This window comes from Ischnura elegans, chromosome 3, assembly GCF_921293095.1.
Source record: "Ischnura elegans chromosome 3, ioIscEleg1.1, whole genome shotgun sequence".
Classification (NCBI taxonomy): Eukaryota; Metazoa; Arthropoda; class Insecta; order Odonata; family Coenagrionidae; genus Ischnura; species Ischnura elegans.
This window is the reverse complement of record NC_060248.1, coordinates 13,479,002-13,497,851: the sequence shown is the minus strand read 5'-3', so window position 1 is coordinate 13,497,851 and position 18,850 is coordinate 13,479,002. Positions and strand designations below refer to the sequence as shown.

General features: G+C 40.4%; 1 protein-coding gene across 1 annotated transcript in view; it reads left to right on the top strand.

Annotated features, from left to right (window-relative positions):
- The window catches only part of LOC124155463 (glucose dehydrogenase [FAD, quinone]), a 52,380-nt gene extending 37,587 nt beyond the window's left edge, over window positions 1-14,793 (top strand). The window contains exons 2-4 of the mRNA XM_046529294.1: window positions 8,858-9,321; window positions 11,249-12,652; window positions 13,928-14,793. Of these exons, the coding sequence (XP_046385250.1) occupies window positions 8,858-9,321; window positions 11,249-12,652; window positions 13,928-13,937 (1,878 nt within the window). The 3' untranslated portion in view covers window positions 13,938-14,793. The remainder of the gene's footprint in view (window positions 1-8,857; window positions 9,322-11,248; window positions 12,653-13,927) is intronic.
- The last annotated feature ends 4,057 nt before the right edge of the window (window positions 14,794-18,850 follow it).

The window sequence follows — 18,850 nt, the reverse complement described above, 5'->3', positions numbered from 1 at the left end:
ATCCATCGCGTTGTATAGAGATTTCTTCCATCGGTTTCTCAGTACATGGGATTTCTAAATTAAATTCAGCATCGATAGTAGAGTATACACTTTCGAAGTGGGAATTTAACGTGTTAGCTCTGTCAATATTTTTGGTAACAAATTTACCATCTTACTCAAATAACGAATCTACGGTTGAAGTATCATAATGAACTACAAGGAGTATTAGTGGCTTGCACAGTCTTATTATAAATTGTCTCGACACATTCCGGAACTTCAGGATACCTTTAAGAATACAGAATCCCTTATAAGCAGCTTAAATTCTTCTTTTTATTTATACTATGTTTTATGCTTCTTGCGACAGTATTATACCATGAAATCGTATATAGTAGAGATAAATATTATTGTAATTAGCCGCAGTCTAATCACACATTGACATTTAGTGTGAGTGAGAAATATTCCATTCAGAATGTTTAGCAATATTGAAAATTTTATGCAAAAACTTAAAAATAGTTATTCAATAAAGAGAAGAAACAAACACTTTCAAGACGCGATTTTAAATATGTAGTCGTTAAACCTCTCTCTCCAATGTGATCACCGCCCCTTAATCTCCTTTTTACAATCACGGGGAATATTTTCAGTGTCGAAAATTGTGACAAAAATTATTTAATAAACCGAGGATAGTATGCAAATAATATATGAAGTAAAAATGAGTAGTTTTTTCAGAAATAAATCAAGGAGTAAGAAATCTTTTGGCGGCTGCCATAAAATTCAAGATGTCATTTTCCTCACCGCTTTAGATAATAAAAGAATATTTCAACATGATTGAAGAACGGTGGACACAGAGACGAAACAGTTGAATGGCGACCTTAATGGGAAGTGGTTGCTATTATTTTCATGAAGTCTTCTCGGGATTTCCTCCGGTTTGAATCGTTGGATATCACCGACGTTTCATAGGACGACTCGTCCGTTACTAAGTTTTGCTAAACAAAAACGTTGAGATGCAGCTATTAAAAAATGACAACAATCAAATCAATTTTTCTTGGCTGGAAAGATCTAGTGAGATTCCCGAGAAGTCTTCACGATGATAATTTACCTGGAAAGAATTAATTCTCATTTTAGTTGAAATTATGACTCACAATGTGGCCTTTGAATTACTGATGATATAACAGAACGATTATACGAAGACCCTGATAACCATAGAATGCAAACTAGCCATATACCATCTGAAATTCAATAAAAATATAAAAAATAAAGTATCAGTATACATTAAAATAGAAGATGCCAGGATAAATATTAAATTAAGTAAACAAAAGCTTAAAAAATGAAAGAAATTTACTGCCTAATTAACAAAGAAGTCAGCGATAGAAGAAGCAGGAAAGAAGTCTGTAGAATAGCACAGAGAGTATTCTAAGTAAGTAATCATCTACCCAAATTTGACAATGCAATCACAGGAGTTGGGAAATTATTCATGAATTGCTTCATAAAGGGCAATTTTCTGTATGAAAGCGAGGCTTGGATGTTGGCAACAGCAGAGAAAAAAAGAGTCGAATCATTCGAAATGTCGTGCCACATAAGAATTATGTGAATGATATGGATCAACCGAGAGAGTAATGAGGAAGTACTAAGAGTGGGAGAAAAGAGAAGTCTCCAAAAAAAATCTGGGTAGAAGATGGAACAACCTTATCGGCCACATAATGAGTTATGACGGCCTTATGAAGACTATCGTCGGGGGCAATAGGGTAGTTTCCTTCGTCAAAGAAAACGAAAGGCATTGATTGCGATTCGTTACCCACCATTAGTGTATTCATTACATACTAATTATTTGCTTTTCGAAATACCGGTTTAGACGAATGGCAAGGGTCAATTTTATCCTCATTTGAAAAAGGCCAGATTGGCGCCCATGCGATGCCACTCCACGTGACGTCACAGGGACCTAGTTTCTATACGAGTAGGTAGGAGTTTTACATCGTCTGAGATTACCAATGCATGCATGAGGCACAGAGCTCAGGGAAACATGTTAATAGTCTTATATCTTAAAATGCCTTAATAATCACCTATTAAAACTGGCTAAAGTCGGAAAGTTTTCTTCGTTTGATAAGGTATAAATAATCTTTATTTAAGCCAAGCGCTACCAGCTAGCATCCTGCGTCGCATCAGCGCTCAAAGCCTCGCTCCAAGGTCACCTCACACGCCGACAGCTGGAACCAGAAATACGTCACACGGACTTTTCCCATCATTCCTACTTAACAGTCGCGTTTTCGCGCGCTTGAAATTTTTCACTTTTCATTTAATCGCGAAAAATAAATATCGTCATTTAAAAATCTAAAAGTGTGAAATTCGTAATCCAGGAGTAATAGTCTTTCAATTTAGGCAATAAAAAAATAATAGGAAACCACCCTATTGGACGGGCCCCGCAATGAGTTACGTGGGACGGGTTACAGAGTATTTAAAAGGGAAGTACGACGTAAATATGAAGAGTTTAGCAGATACAAGAGCGGAGTGCGTCACATACTTATAATATGATTAAGTTCAACGGATTCAGGCGTGATATACTTAGTGGAAATTCGACTCATTGAAATGAAAGGTATTAACACTTCTCCACAATTTGTTCCCACCGATCTTCGGTCATGCAGAAGTATCCTTTAGTATGTTTAAGGCGGTGTTTAAATTGACAACTTATGTTTTAGGGTAACCCTCAAAATCTTTGTTTCTCCGGATTTATTTTCGAAAAAAAACTACTCATTTAAACTTCATATAAAATCTGCGCACCATCCTCGGATTTTATATTTTTTATATATAAATTGCGACGTTGCAAATGTTACCCGTAAGTATAAAAAAATTAGTTACACGGCTTGGGATCACATTGGTAAAGTGAGGTTTAACGACGACTGCATTTTTAAAATCGTGTGTCACCAGTGTTCACTTCGCCTCTTCATTGAATCTTTAATTTTCAGTTATTTTATAAAACTGTGAATATTTCTATACATCCTGAATGGAATATCTCTCATGTTGTTGGGGAATAGTGCTATTATCTTTCTAATCAGCCCTATGATTGCTGATCCGAGATGATGAAACTAGCAGCAGCTATTTAGTTTTAATTGGTGTCTGAATATAAAACTGTGAATATTTCTGTACGTTCTGAATGGAATATCTCTCATGTTTTTATGGAATAGTGCAATTACCTTTCAATTCAGTCTTAAGATTGCTGATCCGAGATGATGAAACTAGCAGCAGCTATTTAGTTTTAAGTGGTTCGCGTGTCTGAATCCTACAATGTGCACGAATGCATGGTATTTGGATGACGAGAACGGAAAGGAATGACATGCATGGAACAGGTAATGAAGGCTTGGAAGGAGAAGAAATATGTAAATTTGAAGAAGTTATCAGATAGGAGAAGAGTGTGAAGAGCTGCCTAAAATCAATATAAGGATTAACCAATGATGGCGATAATTATTATCAGGTATTTAGTGAGTTTTCCGCATAAAAAATGCATCCGCACGTGTTTGAATTCTGATACTGGAATGTTGGGCCAACAACTTTTCATTTCTTTACGTGCGTCTTTACGATTCTCGTCTCGTCTTCGCGAAGGCCAAGTATTGGGTCAAGGAAAGGTTGGTATACTCTGGTGAGCGACTTTTTTCAGCCAATTAACGCGAACTGGACCGGGAACTTGTAAATGACGTCACGGAATTATCCGTAGCGGCCATCAACTTTCGCGAATTGTTCATTTTAATTTATGAGGGACTAGTTATTATTAATGGATGCACGAGCGATAGTAAAATACGTGGGTTTGGATAGATTAGCAGGTAGCTGAGCGGAGAGGAGATCCTTCGTCAAACCAATCATCGGATCGTTGAGTGATGATGATGAAGATACCCTTCCCAGGATGTTTGCGACCGAGCGATCATCATCTGGATTGGGAAGCTCTTTGAGAGGAGAAATATCGCTTTGGTGATGTGATCGATGCTTCCACAGCTCATCTGGGCTCAGGTCGGGAGAGTCGGGAGAGTGATGCAAGGGAAACGGGTTTCCCAGGTGAAAGAAGCCACGACGCGTCGTGCGCACGATTTTCGCCAGAGAGAGTGCATCGGGAAGGACACGATGAGCAGGCATTGCGAAACGGAGATGCGGATCATCGATATACATATACATTTACGTGGTATAGAGTATCCCAACTACTTACACACTGTTTCGGCAAATTCACGAAGCTGAATCGCGAAGCGCAAGGAAGAAACGCGCTTCCAGTGGTATTCCCAAAGGAAGTTTAGTCAATAAAGTTTAACTCTTCTGTCTTGCCGTGCAACTCATTTTATATGTCTATTCATTTCATTTCAATATATTTAAGCTCTGAGGAAATAACTGACATTACTTAAGACGGAATTTTAGGTATTTATTTCCAGGATTCAATAAAGATTTTCAACGCTTGCTGAAGTGTTATCATGGCAGTGTTCAAGATACATTATGTGTGTTCGTATGAATGTAAATATTTTAGGCATCTATTAGCTATTTTAAGCGTGTGAATATATATATTTTTTTAATGGAAAACGGAAAAATAAATACACGATCATACGATAAATGCAAGGATTGGTATTCTGCGTATGATGATTTTCTTACGCAACGCTATTTAACCCACTAATATTTGTTTAGTACCGTAAATTTCTATACAAATTACCACTTAATTAAGCGGCTCATTGAATTCCGCATTTGCGAACCCAACTAGAAAAAAGGTAAAAGAAAATTACAGGAAAGAAATACCAGTGTGGTATAAAAATCATAAAAAGACATAGATAAAAAATCAATTAATAACAATAGATTGACATTTTATAAAAATATTTATTTGACCGAAGTTTACACATGTCTCTTCATTTTTTGCAATTTTTTTATTGCTCAATTAGTAAAGTATATTTAATTATCCTATTTAACACAAAGCACTCTTAAAACCGACAACGCAAGCATATGAGCTATAAATTATTGTTTACGTAAACTGGCTGGTTGGGTTAAGCCACTGTACTCACCGGTGCGGTAATTTAAACGCACTCTTAGAATCAAGAGTGATAATGATCCGAGGACACCAAGATAAACAAGCCGAAACATCCGCATTTCGATTGTCATATGCTTGAAATTAGTATGTCTTTATTGTGTACGTCCGTATGGGGATACTGTGGCCGAATTCCAGTCTAGGAAACGTACACCTTAATGTACACCATGTACTAACTTAAATACGGGGTGTAATATTACCAAACCGGAACGCACATACGTACGATCGAAGCGCTCGTACAGCAATGCGGCCGTCTACAAACTATAAACCAGGTCAAATCGCTTAGCGCTGCGTTTTGGTGAAAGGTATGAATAGATTTCTAGATATAAATGGTGATTTGTATTTATGTAATTTTCTTGCATGTTTAATTGTTGCTAAGAGAATCACTTCGATAGGAATGTTGAAGTAGTTTATTCGTCAGCGGGATGGAGGCTGAAGTTCGGGCGGAGGTTCAATTTTGATGAAGTACGTTCAACTGAATTAAAACAGAAATACTAAAATAGGCTATCTCCATTTTAATTTTGGAACACTATTTGAAATTATCACCCGGGCTTGAACATAAACAAATGAATTAAATTCAATCGAAACAACATATTATTTTTCGTCGAACGTTTTGCAATCTACGCACACACCAAGTAAATATATGAGTCAAAAATAAGGTGCTAAGTTTTCAATGAGAGGATATTTAAACGAATGGGTATTATCCATATAAAAAATCATTTCTAACGTTTATTTACTGTTCAGACTGACAAAATAATATTTTCAGAACAAATAATGTGGCCATGCGTATGGTTCGTCTACGCCATGTCTCTTTAGTAATGCCAGTGCAGCTCCAAAGTGCGCCTTAAGCTTTTTCCAGTGGTACTACGTCTTGTTTTGCTCGCCCAAATTCGAACAACATGACATCACATCCTGAAAGTGAGGAAATTTATACAAGCCTTGCACATCCCAAAGTGGATTGGTATTCTGCCCATGATGATTTTCTTATGTAACACTCTTTGGCCCTCTAATATTTGTTTATTACTGCAAATTTCTATACAAATAAAGCGGATATATATTATCTATATTAATTAAGCGGATGATGTCTCATAAAGCGTTTTATACTATTTCATCCAACATCCTAGCACCTTCTTCTAGCACATTGATCGGAATGTTTTTATTTGCCATTTTACAAGTTCTTTTTTTTCCCTGTGATATAAAAATACATTGATGTTGAGAATAAAATAATCCGTGCCCCATACAATAGGACGTGCGAACATACATTATGTATCTTGAACAATGCCATAAGAATACTGTAGGAAGCGTTGAAAAGTTTTATTGTTTTCTGGTGATAAATGTCTAAAGTTCCGGCTAAGTATAGCCAGATATTTCCCTCGAGCTTAAATATTTCACATGAAATGAATAGGTACATAAAATGAGTCGCGCGGAAAGATAGAAAAGTTGAACTTTATTAACCTCTCCCCATGGGAATACCATTGTATTCGCGTTTCCTGCGCTTCGCTCAAGGCTACTAATAATCCAACTCAATGCTTTGGAAAACAATTCAGGAATAGTGAACTCGAGTATGGATAAGAAAAAATATGTGATTTTTTTCTTCAAAGATTATAAAAAAGCATATAATCAAATTAGTCAATCGTCAAATGTAATTAAAAGACATGCGAAAGATCCTCAGAGAAAAAATCATTCGCCTTGACCGGGATGACCGGCGAATGATTTTTTCTCTGTGGATCTTTCGCACGATTGTGCATTTCGGGTGACTCCCGTAAAAGTTATCACCGCGGCTAGTCCCGGTATACTTTGAACAAATTAAAAGACCTTAAGAGCATATGAATTAGAGGTATGGTATGGAACTGATTCAAAAGTTACTTATCAAATAGAGAAATGTCACTTAAATATAATAATTCGCTAATTGTCATCAAAAATATTAAATGAGTGTACCCCAAGGGTCCATTTTGGGTCCCATATTATTTATCATTCATGTAAACAGGATTTCTGTACCCATTTAGCATAGTAACATTTTGCTTTAGGTGGATTATGTGGTTTTGATAACAAATCATATAAATTTAATTGATGCAAGCAAATGCACACGATAGATTTAAACAACCTGGCCATTCGGTCTCATGATCATGACGTGTTAGTAAAGCACAATAAATCGAAGGTATTACAAATTTCTAACAGAGGAATTTAGTTCACTTCCCATTAATTCTATCTGCATGCCATAATTGTCTACACAATAATTGCATTAAACCCTCTCGTAATTGTATGCCTCATGAAAAAGTTACATCGTGTGAGTATCTGGGTTTAGTTATTGATCAAACCTTTAATTTCGACAAAAGTATAATTAAGGTACTTAAATAGTAAGTTAGGGAAATTTATCAACCATTTATATAAGATTGCCCCAAGTGCCACAAAGGTGTTAAGAAATCATTGGTGGAATCATTATTGCGATATGGACCAACAATGCGGAGAAATGCCGTCAACCGCTACGACGAAGTACAGCAGTCAACTCAAAATAAAATAATTCAAATATTGCACATGGATTATAATGTAAATATTGGTTTTTCATTTATTGGAAATTATTTTTTATCCATTGTAGTTAGGTGTTTACCATTTACTATGATAACGTTAACCCTTGCCTCATTGGTGATAGATTTAGGATAATGTGAGTTTTAACGAAAAAAAATCAGTCTTTCATTAATAAAATTAAATTAATTTGACTCACAATTGAGACTATTATGTCACTTAATCGAAAAATGTATTGGAAATAAAGAAATAAAACTTTGCAAATTTTTTATTTCTTTATTTCCAATATGGAGAGATTTCACAAAGCAAAGCCTGAAGTTATTAGAAAAATGTATTGCCTTTACATTTTTTATTAGCTTTTTGGATACAACAAGCAGAATTATTGAACGTTTTTCAGGTACGGTATTGTTGAAGTTGTTGCCTATCCTCCAAGATGGTTTAAAATTCTTGGACAAAAAAGCATTTCAAAATTCTCTCTTTGAGGTAAAAACTAATTTTTTTGCAAAAATATATATTTTTTCGAAACTTGACCTTCAATGAAGAAAGGATAACTTTCGTCAAATGGAAAACATTCCGATCCACTTGCTTCTGAAGAGCATAGCAATTACATATTGGATACAATAGTATAAATGGCCTCATGTTCTATCAGTTTTTATTGCTTGATAAATATGACAATTTTTATATTTATTATATCCTAATATTATCAGCCCAAATAACATGAAAATTGTCATAGTTAGATTTCCAATACCCATTAGGGTATGCTAGGAACACTTTAATTTCCCCAGATTTTGGAAGTAACGTCACGTGGTTCGACTTTGGGCGAACTCCACAGTTAAAGCAATCACAGAAATTATATTGCATTGAAAATTTGCCAAAATTATATTTAAAATCTTTTTAAGGCTGATTTCCCCGGTTAAACATCGAATATTGATTGGTATGGTATTTGGAGGAGGCGACCGACAGCTGAGGTCATTTGTGCCATGAGGGAAGGGAATGGAAGGAAGGGTGGAGAGAAACCCGGCGTCGACGTTAGCCTGAACTAAACGAAAGGCGCCAAGGGGACGACAGCATAACGTCCCATCCGACGGACGGAGTGATGCGCTTGAAATGTCCTCCACACAACATTCAAGCATGGATCATGCTTCTCTGAAAATTCTCTGCCACTGCCGGGATTTGAACCCGCGCCCGCTGGGTGGGAAGCCAACACTCTAGCCACCACACCAACCCCATCCTCCTCGAATATTGATTTCTTTGTGACTATCATATAGTGTACCATGTAGTAAGGTCATCACTCTTTTCTCTCTCCGTCCACAGATGGTAGCAGGAGCAGGATGCGACTGCGCCCTGCCGGCGTCTTCGGCGCCCTCTCTGGCCAGCACGTGCGGTGGCGCCCCCGCCATGCTCTTCATGGGTCTCTTGGAGGTGTTCCTGAGGTCGCAGTGTGACCTCGAGGACCCCTGCGGCCGACCGGCCACGCGACCCTCCGCTGACCCCGCTCCCTACGACTTCATAGTGGTCGGAGGTGGTTCGGCGGGTGCGGCCGTGGCCGCTCGCCTCTCCGAGGTGCCGTACTGGCGGGTGCTGTTGATAGAGGCGGGAGGGGACGAGCCCACGGCGACGCAAGTGCCCTCCATGTTCCTCAACTGGTTCGGCACGGACATCGACTGGAACTTCCAGACGGAGCCGCAGGAGATGGCGTGCCTGTCGTCGCCAGGGCGGCGCTGCGGTTGGCCGCGAGGCAAAGTGCTCGGCGGCACCAGCGTCATCAACGGAATGATGTGAGTGAACGTGAATATTTAAAAAAAAATTAATGATGGCAGACTCCTTTCCTCGCCGTGATACATTTGCTAAATCCGGCCGCGTCGCAGCGCCACCAGTCCATGTTAGGCTAGTAACAAGCAAATTTTATGTAAACTTCCCGAGTTTCGTAATATTTTCACTTCCAGCTGAAGATAGATACGGTCTACTAACGCGTAAATTATGGCTGTCTCAGATACGCAATAATATTGATTGCATGTGATATAACGGATATAGAGTATAAAAAATGTGGGAAATGTCGTGTCGTGTCGCGTCGCACTTGGGTAAAAATTCGCTATGCTCGCACAAATTAGTTAAAATCAACCACCTACACATCAGGTACATAATTGCTATAAAATTATGCCCCAATAAATAAAATTAAAGCTATGGATACATTAAAATATCACAAACGAAGATAATGTGTTACCATGCGGTAAGCGTCGAATACCACGAGGTACTTGTATTAGTCTTGAACAAACTTCAGTCTTCACTCCGGAAATTTCATCCTTTTTCTTTGCAGCTCCATAGAGCCCGTAGAGCATCCAGTGATTTTAACAAGACGTTTTACCCTTATATCACCAAGATATTGCTAAATTTCTCTGCCAACCAAAAATCCCCGCCATAAGCTGCCGTGCTATTCAACAATCACAGTAGCATCGGATCAGAGTCCTCTGGATTGTTGATAATACACTACAAAGTTAATATAAGTTGATATACACTACCCTATGAGGGAGTAGTGTAGAGAACTGCCATCCAGAGGACTCTGCATCGGATTGCTCCCAACCGCCATCTGCCATCCAGTTTTAAAAATGTGAGGCTAAAACAATAAAAGCTAAAGAAGCGTGGTGGGGTGCGTTAAAGTAAAAGGAGGAAGTCGTGCACTGTAAGGGGGAGAGTGGTGGTCTTATTAGGTAGAGCGCTTGGCTGCTGAACGGAGGAGTTCCGGGGTTAAATACCGGGTGTAGCCTACGGGCACCACCTAACATAAGATCCTCAGAGTGCGAGATGACGTAGAGATATGAACTGCCAGAATGTGTGACATTCACGCGCCAGTAGCGTATGGATCGAGCTCTACCCTCACCTATCCCTAACCAAACTTCGGCTTCAATCGCTGAATTAGCTACATAGGTCATTATTTAAGATGAAAAATGAGAGGATCGGAATAAATTAATTTTTATGGGAAACTTTGGTCATCAAGAAAAAACAAGCGGTGGGGCGAATTCAGAATGAGGCTCAACATTTTTCGGAGTTCTAAGTCGAGATCAACCCTTGGACACTCCCTCAAAGACCTTTTATGGGGAGTGGAATTGAAAATCTAAAAATATATGCTTACTGTGATTCCCAATGGATTTCCTCGCGTTACGGCTCTCAGAAAAGTTAGTATAAACTATTGTATTGTATTCGGTGTATAAACTATCTCTGAACTTGTAGTCACGGACGATACCTAAAGACATGTTCTACATCCATTTCAAATATTTCTGTCGCCATCGTTGTTCCTCTGAATTTTTTCTTTAATGTGCATTAGTAACGTAGGTACTCGATGAAAGAAGCATGGATCATGAATTATTTTCTCTGCCCGCGGCGACCACGAAGGAGACGCGAACGGCCTACTGCCCAACTCAGCGCCACGAGGTCACGCAGCACATAGGCTGCCTAAAATATGGCTTTGAATAGTCCATTTCTGTCAAATCTCTCACAGTTACGATAAAATTGACAAAAATAAATTATTTTTTACTCACACTAATACATTGAGAATGAATATAAGATATTCGTTTTTAAATTTTCAAACAATTTCTCCATAAAAATTCCTCAATCGAGGGTCTAAGGTTTCTCATCGGCGCGTAGTTACAGCCATTGATGCATACTTTTACTTCACCCTAAAGAATCTTTCTTATCGTCGTTTCCCAGGTACATAAGAGGGAGCCGACAGGACTTTGATGGTTGGGCAGCCCAGGGCAACCCCGGGTGGACCTACCACGACGTCCTGCCCTACTTCCTCAAGTCCGAGGACAACCTAGAGCTGCACGAGATGGATCGTGGGTTCCACGCCCGGGGCGGGCCCTTGCCAGTCGGTCGCTTCCCGTACCACCCTCCGATGTCCCGCGCCATCCTCGCCGGCGGACGTGAACTAGGTTACGAGGTGCTGGAGGACCTCAACGGACGGGCGAGGACCGGCTTCGCCATCGCACAGAGCACCGCACGTAACGGGTCCCGCTTCAGCTCTGCCAGGGCCTTTCTGAGGCCCGCTCGCGCGCGACCCAACCTAGACATCCTGCTCGACACGCTGGCCACGCGCGTGCTCATCAACGCGACCACCAAGCGTGCCTACGGCGTGGAGTTCATGCGCCTCAAGAACAACCCCGAGAACCGGACGGAGCGAGCATACGCCCGCAAGGAGGTGGTGCTGAGTGGAGGCACCGTCAATTCGCCCCAGATCCTTCTCTTGTCCGGCGTGGGGCCGGAGGATGATCTGCGTCGAGTTGGCGTGGCTCCCGTGCACCACCTGCCGGGCGTGGGGCGCAACTTGCACAACCACGTGGCCTTCTTCGTCAACTTCTTCGTGAACGAGAGCGCGACCACGTCCCTCAACTGGGCCACTGCGATGGAGTACCTGCTGTTCCGAGACGGCCTCATGTCTGGCACCGGCGTGTCCGCCACCACGGCTTTCTTGCACTCCCGGCTCTCGCCAGACCCGAAAGGAGACAACCCCGACCTGCAGTACTTCTTCGGTGGCTACCTGGCCAACTGCGCCCGCACGGGCCAGGTTGGTGAGAAGGAAGAGGGAGCTAAGAGGCGGGCCGTGCAGTTCATCCCGTGCGTCGTGCATCCCAAGAGCCGCGGCCACCTCACGCTGCGCTCCTCCAATCCCAAGGACAGCCCCGCCATCCAGCCGCGCTACCTCACGCATCCGGAGGACGTGGAGCGGCTGGTGGACGGCGTGAAGATCGCCATCCGACTGGCAAAGACCGGCGCCCTTCAGGCCTACGGACTGGAGCTGGACGAAACCCCGGCACCCGGGTGCGAGGGCATGACGTTCGGCAGCGACGAGTACTGGAGGTGCGCGGTGCGGTCCCAGACGGGAGCCGAGAATCACCAAGTGGGCTCCTGCAAGATGGGCAAGGACCCAGCCAACGGTGCGGTCGTCGATTCGCAGCTGAGGGTGCACGGAGTCGCGGGATTGCGCGTCATGGACGCCTCCGTGATGCCCGTGGTGACGAGCGGAAACACTCACGCACCCGCGCTCATGATCGCCGAGAAGGGAGCGGATTTAGTGAAGAGCACGTGGCTGGGAAGACGGCTATGGACAGTGTGGTAAGCGATAAGGGCTAGCATAACGATACACTGCTGAAATTTGCTTCGGCGGACGCTTGGGAGGTATGAGGGGTGCCTAGTCAGATGTTTTGTTGATGAGTTGCTGCCGGATCAGGATCTCTATTGTTACCTCATGACTCTGAAACGTCGACAGCAATGGAGATCTCGACCCGGCTTCGAACCCCTCAGGAATTCATCTACATACCTACGCCGGTAAAATTCCTAATTTTTAATTTTTTTGCCAATACACTAAAAAGGGAAAAGGCTTGCATTTAATTAAGTGATGTGAAATCCATCTCTCGATGAAAATTCACCAATAGAATGTTTTTAATGAAGTTAAGCTTTCATCAAATCGAATTTTACAAGAAATTGTATCTGTAAAATGAGCAAGTCCTCATGATTTTCAGGCAACATTATGTTACTGCAGTGGTGAAACTAGGAACATGCTTTGGGGGGATGGAATGGCCTGGGGTGGCAACCCCTCCCCCCAAGCAACGATGTCCGGGAAAATTTTTCAAAAGTGACATGCCTGGAAATACAATTTACATTATTTAGGCACTTAAAATTTTAACTTTAAACAGATGCAGATGTTATGCATCGAAACTAGAAAATAGTTATAAATATGTTTTTTATTTCTCTGAGGCTTTGGGGGGTCTATCCCCTCATTCTTTGCCCCCATTGTTACGCCACAGTTACTGCATATTATTGCAGTGGTTTTAGGCACTGTAGCGGCCGTATCTGCTTCCATTAAACAGTTAAATATAGGCATGCTACTATAAATGGAATTTTACCGTTTTCCTCATTTCGCTCTGATCATACTTCCATTAAGTTTCGGTTGTATAAGAACTTATTTCCAATTTTTTTAATTTTTACCATTTTTTGCCAATGTATGTGTGCATGAAATGTTTCTGGAATTTTTTTTCAAAGGCCGCTAATATCTTTTGATTATTTGAGCATACATTATCCAAGCTGAATAATATTTTATTTTTATATGTAAAATATAGTTATCAATTTAATATCACCAGCATCACTTTCACGTTCTGTCGACACGTAAGTAAACAATCGCCGTTAGAAGCAGTAAGCAGTACAAAAATGTTTATATTTTATTGCGATTCACCTCTGCAAACGGAATTTCATAATTTTGTACAAAAAAAAGGAGGTTTTTCCGCAAGTACTGTAATATCTCAATTTACTTATTAAAAATATTAACTATTGTAAATATACGCAGTATTAATAGTTCAAGCAATAAAAAGGATTTTCTGATCTATTTTTCAGGACACACTGACACGAGTGAAGAGTAGGGAAGGCATCATCCACAAGATGGCTGCTGGCTGTCACTGTGCGCCGTGTAACTTCAGCCAGTGATATCGGTCGAAGCAGGGCCACTGGAAGTAGTTTACAACGCGACTTCCACAAAAGCCACTAGTGGACTCAAAATTAAATGCTCTACAGTTGTCATGGTGTAGCATCAACAACGGGGGCAACTGAAATGTGAACTAAAAGTATTAAGACGGCAGTGATGGTTCATGGAATCAAAGTTACGCCTAACTATAGCTACGCATTCACTGATGGTGCTCTAACCAAGTGATTATTTATTGCTGTCCCCACCCTGTGATGGATGATATTTATGTAGAATATGAAAAAGTTTTTTGGATGACATCCTTGTGTAGGCTTCCGCGGGATGATATAGTGCCGTTGCTTTCGGGATTTACTCAGTGCGCGTCTTCAATTTCTCCGTCAACAGTTTCGCTGGCGCTGCATTTGACGCATGGAAGTGAGTTTTGCGCGGGAACTACGGGAATGCAGCAACCAATCACGAAGAGCCCAGCGGATGAGGTGTATACGGCGGGACAAATTCTTCGCACTCGCTTCACTGACCGGAAGAAGCCGATTGCAACACCGGCGAAACTGTCGCCAGAGGTTTATTCTCTGTTTCCGAATGAAAATTACCGCATTCGGAGAGTTGTAGGATCTACAAATGAATGCTTAATTTCTCGAGGAAAGATCGATGGCCCGATGGAAATGGAGGCCGATTGTGTAACTTAACGTTCGAACGAAAAGGTCCAGTTCTCGTAGTGTTTAGGTCAATTCTTCTATAACGGTTGAAAGGGCTATTGTATAACTTTACGATCTAACGATTTGATCGTTGGATCCTTCTTCCTCATAGAATGATCCTCCGAGATCGTTAGAACATTATTGGCTTTGCCTGGTTTCGCTGATGGTAGGACCCGCCCGCCTCTGTGACGGAGCGGGATTCCTCGTCCCTTCCCTTCCTTCCCTATCCCCTCCCAGGAGGCGTCGTCGGGCTCCTATCGCGGCGGCGCCTCCTTCCTTTCTCCTTCCTGTTCTCCCCCTTCTGGTTGCAGAGGTAAAAAGCTTACAGACTCTGCCCCCAAGAGTGTATCCTCGCGAGCCCGCCCTAGGAGTCTCGTTCCAGTTGTATAACTTAACGTTCGAACGGTTTCCGGCGCTCGATCGAGAGTATCTTGTCGACATGACACTTGGCGTCAGCATCTTAATGCTTTGGTTGAGTTTTGTGATTAGATTTAAATAGGTATCCTCCGCTGCCATTGTAGATTTCCCCTTTTGGAATTATGGATACAACTTCATTTATAAAACGGCATGTTATGTTCCTACAGACGTGAATGAGTAGTGAAATTACAAAGATAATAGCAAGTTGAGTGAGTTTGTTAATTATCATGATACATCGATTTGAAAGTTTAAATTTACCTCGCTGTTTTACGTCAGTGCAATTGAAATTTTGTTTTTTCCATGATCGATGAAAACATTGTCGCACTATTTGCAACATTATGCCCCATAGGGTTTAATTTCTTGCCTAACGTCGGAAGGAAAATGTCATATAAAATTATTGATTTCTTATCCCCAATTAGAGTTTTTTTAAGCCCTCAATGACCTCTTGAATTAAGTTAAATCGATGTTTTTATGTACTCCTATGACTGTCTCGGATGCGATTTTCTACAACAATGTAGAATTATTGATTAGAAATTCGAATGGTGAAAAGCACTAGCACAAAAAACGCCAAGTTTTTAACCGTAGTTTAACCATGTTTATCGTTTATTTAAGTAATAATGATAAATTTAGAAACAATATTCAAATAAATGTAATTCCGAAAAATAAAAAAAAATGGGGGAAATTGAAATAAATCAGCGCACGAGACGATATAGGGAAGAGTGCGGGTGATAATTATATGATACACAGTCCAAATGATAATTATATGATAAGCATAATGTCCAAATGAGTACTAAATTCAATCAATGATGAAATTTACTTAGAAGAGAACTTTTTCAAGTCCGTTGATAAAGTGAGGGTGGCAGTTTTCATAAATAGGTATAAGTATTTAATAAAACAGGATGGTACAAATAATAATAGAGGGAAAAGCAGAGGTTACAAAATGAGCTCTTACCGCGGCATTTTAAAATGATTATAGATTTATGAGTATTTGTGAAAATGAACTATGTATGCCGAAAATAATCAACTAGCCAATAAAATTTTACACGCTGAGGCAAATGCTTTAAATAGTATGAATTTAATTGAGCAATTGTCACAGAACTCAATATCGTCATTAGTTTATATTTCCAAAACAACCGCAAACACTTCCATCCTTATTGCGCGTGCATGGAAAGGGAACAGGAGCGCAACGTATGACCAAAAACAATTAAATCTAACAATGTCGTAAAGTTCGATTGCTTGGTGACGATCGCCAATAAACAATCGCTCCTTACGTACGGAAACCGTGAGCTCAATCGAGAATGGACGAATCGTAACGATCGAAAGTTAGCCAAGTTACACAATCGGTTCCATGCGAACAGTTCCCATAGCAGCGAGCCATTTGTTGTGAGCCGTTACTCGCGCGCTGTAGGTGGTCACTTATAGAACTTCCAAGCGATGCCCATGTTCACCCGCATATGAGACCTCATCCAGAGTCAGGAATACAGAGAAATCCCTCAAAAGATAATGCAGAAACGCGGAGTTAATCTCGAAAGCAACGGCGCTTCGTTCCTGATTTTATATTTGGTGTGATTGTATTTGCTGTAAGCCGTGTTCACAGCAATGAATTGCGCGTGACTCAGTGCAAAGGACAAGATGACATCCTCTTGGCATCTCACGGCCTCGTGGGGGAAAGTTCAGCAATCAATGGGATTTTCCTCGAAGTAATTCAAGAAGGAGATCACATCTTCTCAACATATGTTCATCCAGCCTATTTATTTTCTCGTCGATGAGGATATGACCAGTATTACACTCATCTTCAAGAATGGCAAAACTATGTGCACCTAAAAAAAAGTTTTTCGCAAATATTTAATCAGAAGTATGAAAAATTCCTATTTGCATAGCACGACCAATTGTTGTTATACTATATGAGTGTCAATCATAAATAAAAGATCACATCTGTCATTGATAAACTCCATGTTAGGTGATCTGCTTCAGCACAGTGAACATTTCTACAAAATCACCAGAGAGTTACTGCAAGAAATTTTATCACCATGATATTACGTTAATATTTGCTATTCTCCATGGGATTTTTCCTAAGTTCAGTTTTCACAAATTTCAATCTCACAATGAAGTTCCGGAAATGGAGCCTTGACGTGCTATCAATCGCAAATCATTCTTCAATCGCCTCGGCCAGAATGGGATTAATTAAACGGGTATCAGGTAAAAATGTCATCCACTTATGTTTGAATGTGATTCTTCCCCTGTTAATTCACCTAACCCCACCCTATCCAAGTTCTTTTAAGTTTGGTACTGATTGGAGTGATTGATCCTTGAAGACAATCCAAGTTATAATTGTCACAGATTTTCAACAACTAATGAGAAATTTACAAGTAAACAGATTTGGGAAAAATTGTGAAATTTTAAGTTATTTATGTGTACATAAATGGTTGTAACTCTAATAACAATGTGTAGAGGGCGTTTAGAATTTTTTTTTGGAACGGAAATCTTTAAATTTGTAATGCAATCTTGTCTGTTTGTATGAATTTTGGAACCATTCAGTTTTTGAAACAGAATTTTGAAACAAAAGACCATTGGCTTTAACCTTTGACTTTGATTACCCCATAGCGCCCCTCTTCAATAGAGAATTAGCACCAGCGAAGATTAGCATCGAAAAATAATTGATTTGGTAAATTACTCTGTTACGAATAATATACCTCTTATATACCGACTATAATAAAGTTTGTTAATTTAATAATTGAAATTAACTATGCGTTACTTTCGTATCGATATAATGGACGTGAAAACGCACAGCCATTGGCTCGCCACTACGTGACGTCATTTACTATCATTTTCTGCTTGCGTTTTCTTATGTTCCATGAAATTACTGTGGAAGGCAACATAAAGTTTTTATGCGTGCCTTTTGATCTCGTAGGAAGGAAGAATTCGTTGGCGAGATTTCAAAAGTTCTCTATAAATATTCGTCCCACTATGTGTACCCCAATTAATCTGCACGCCTAAGTCGCAGGAATGAAGTTATGAATATTTCTTGGAGACCAATTCATCAATTTTCTGTCACTGCAAAATTTGAGCCCCTTTTTTCATTGCGCTGTAACAAGTATATAGGATTTTCCGTATTTCGGCTTTAGACATTACCGTTATATGTGATCTGACTCTTATTCATGGGCGTACCCAGCGAAGGGCAGCAGGGGGCAGCTGCCCCCCCCCCTAAAAGCAAAATTAAATTTAGTTCAAAACAAAAGTATTTTTATACCCAAGAAAAGTGATGATTTTAGTACATATAAATCATGTAATTAGAATAAATATATTTTTTCGAGCAAATAATTTTAAAAACTAATAACGCACTGTTGTTCGGTAAACTTCCTTTTCGTATTTGCCGCCGAGTGGTGCATTTTGTTTTTCTTTTTTTTATTGTTGTGTGTTCGCCGTAAGAGGGCAAAAGGTGCTCAATTGTTGAATTGAGGTCCATTGTTGGCAAGTAGAAAACGGAACGCGTGTGCTTCGGACATCCAGGTTGTTGAAAGTTGAAATGGACGAAGAGGAGGAGAAACTACGAAGTGTTGGACATGACAAGAGGAGAGGCAGCTTGTAGATGAGGTTCAGAGGAGACAGAATGTATGGATGATCCTTAGCGGGGAGGGAATGTTGAAAATGGTGTTGGAGGGCAGAGCGTTGGGTAATCGAGGGAGAGGAAGGAAAGGAATAGGATTTTCAGATTGAATGGAAGGG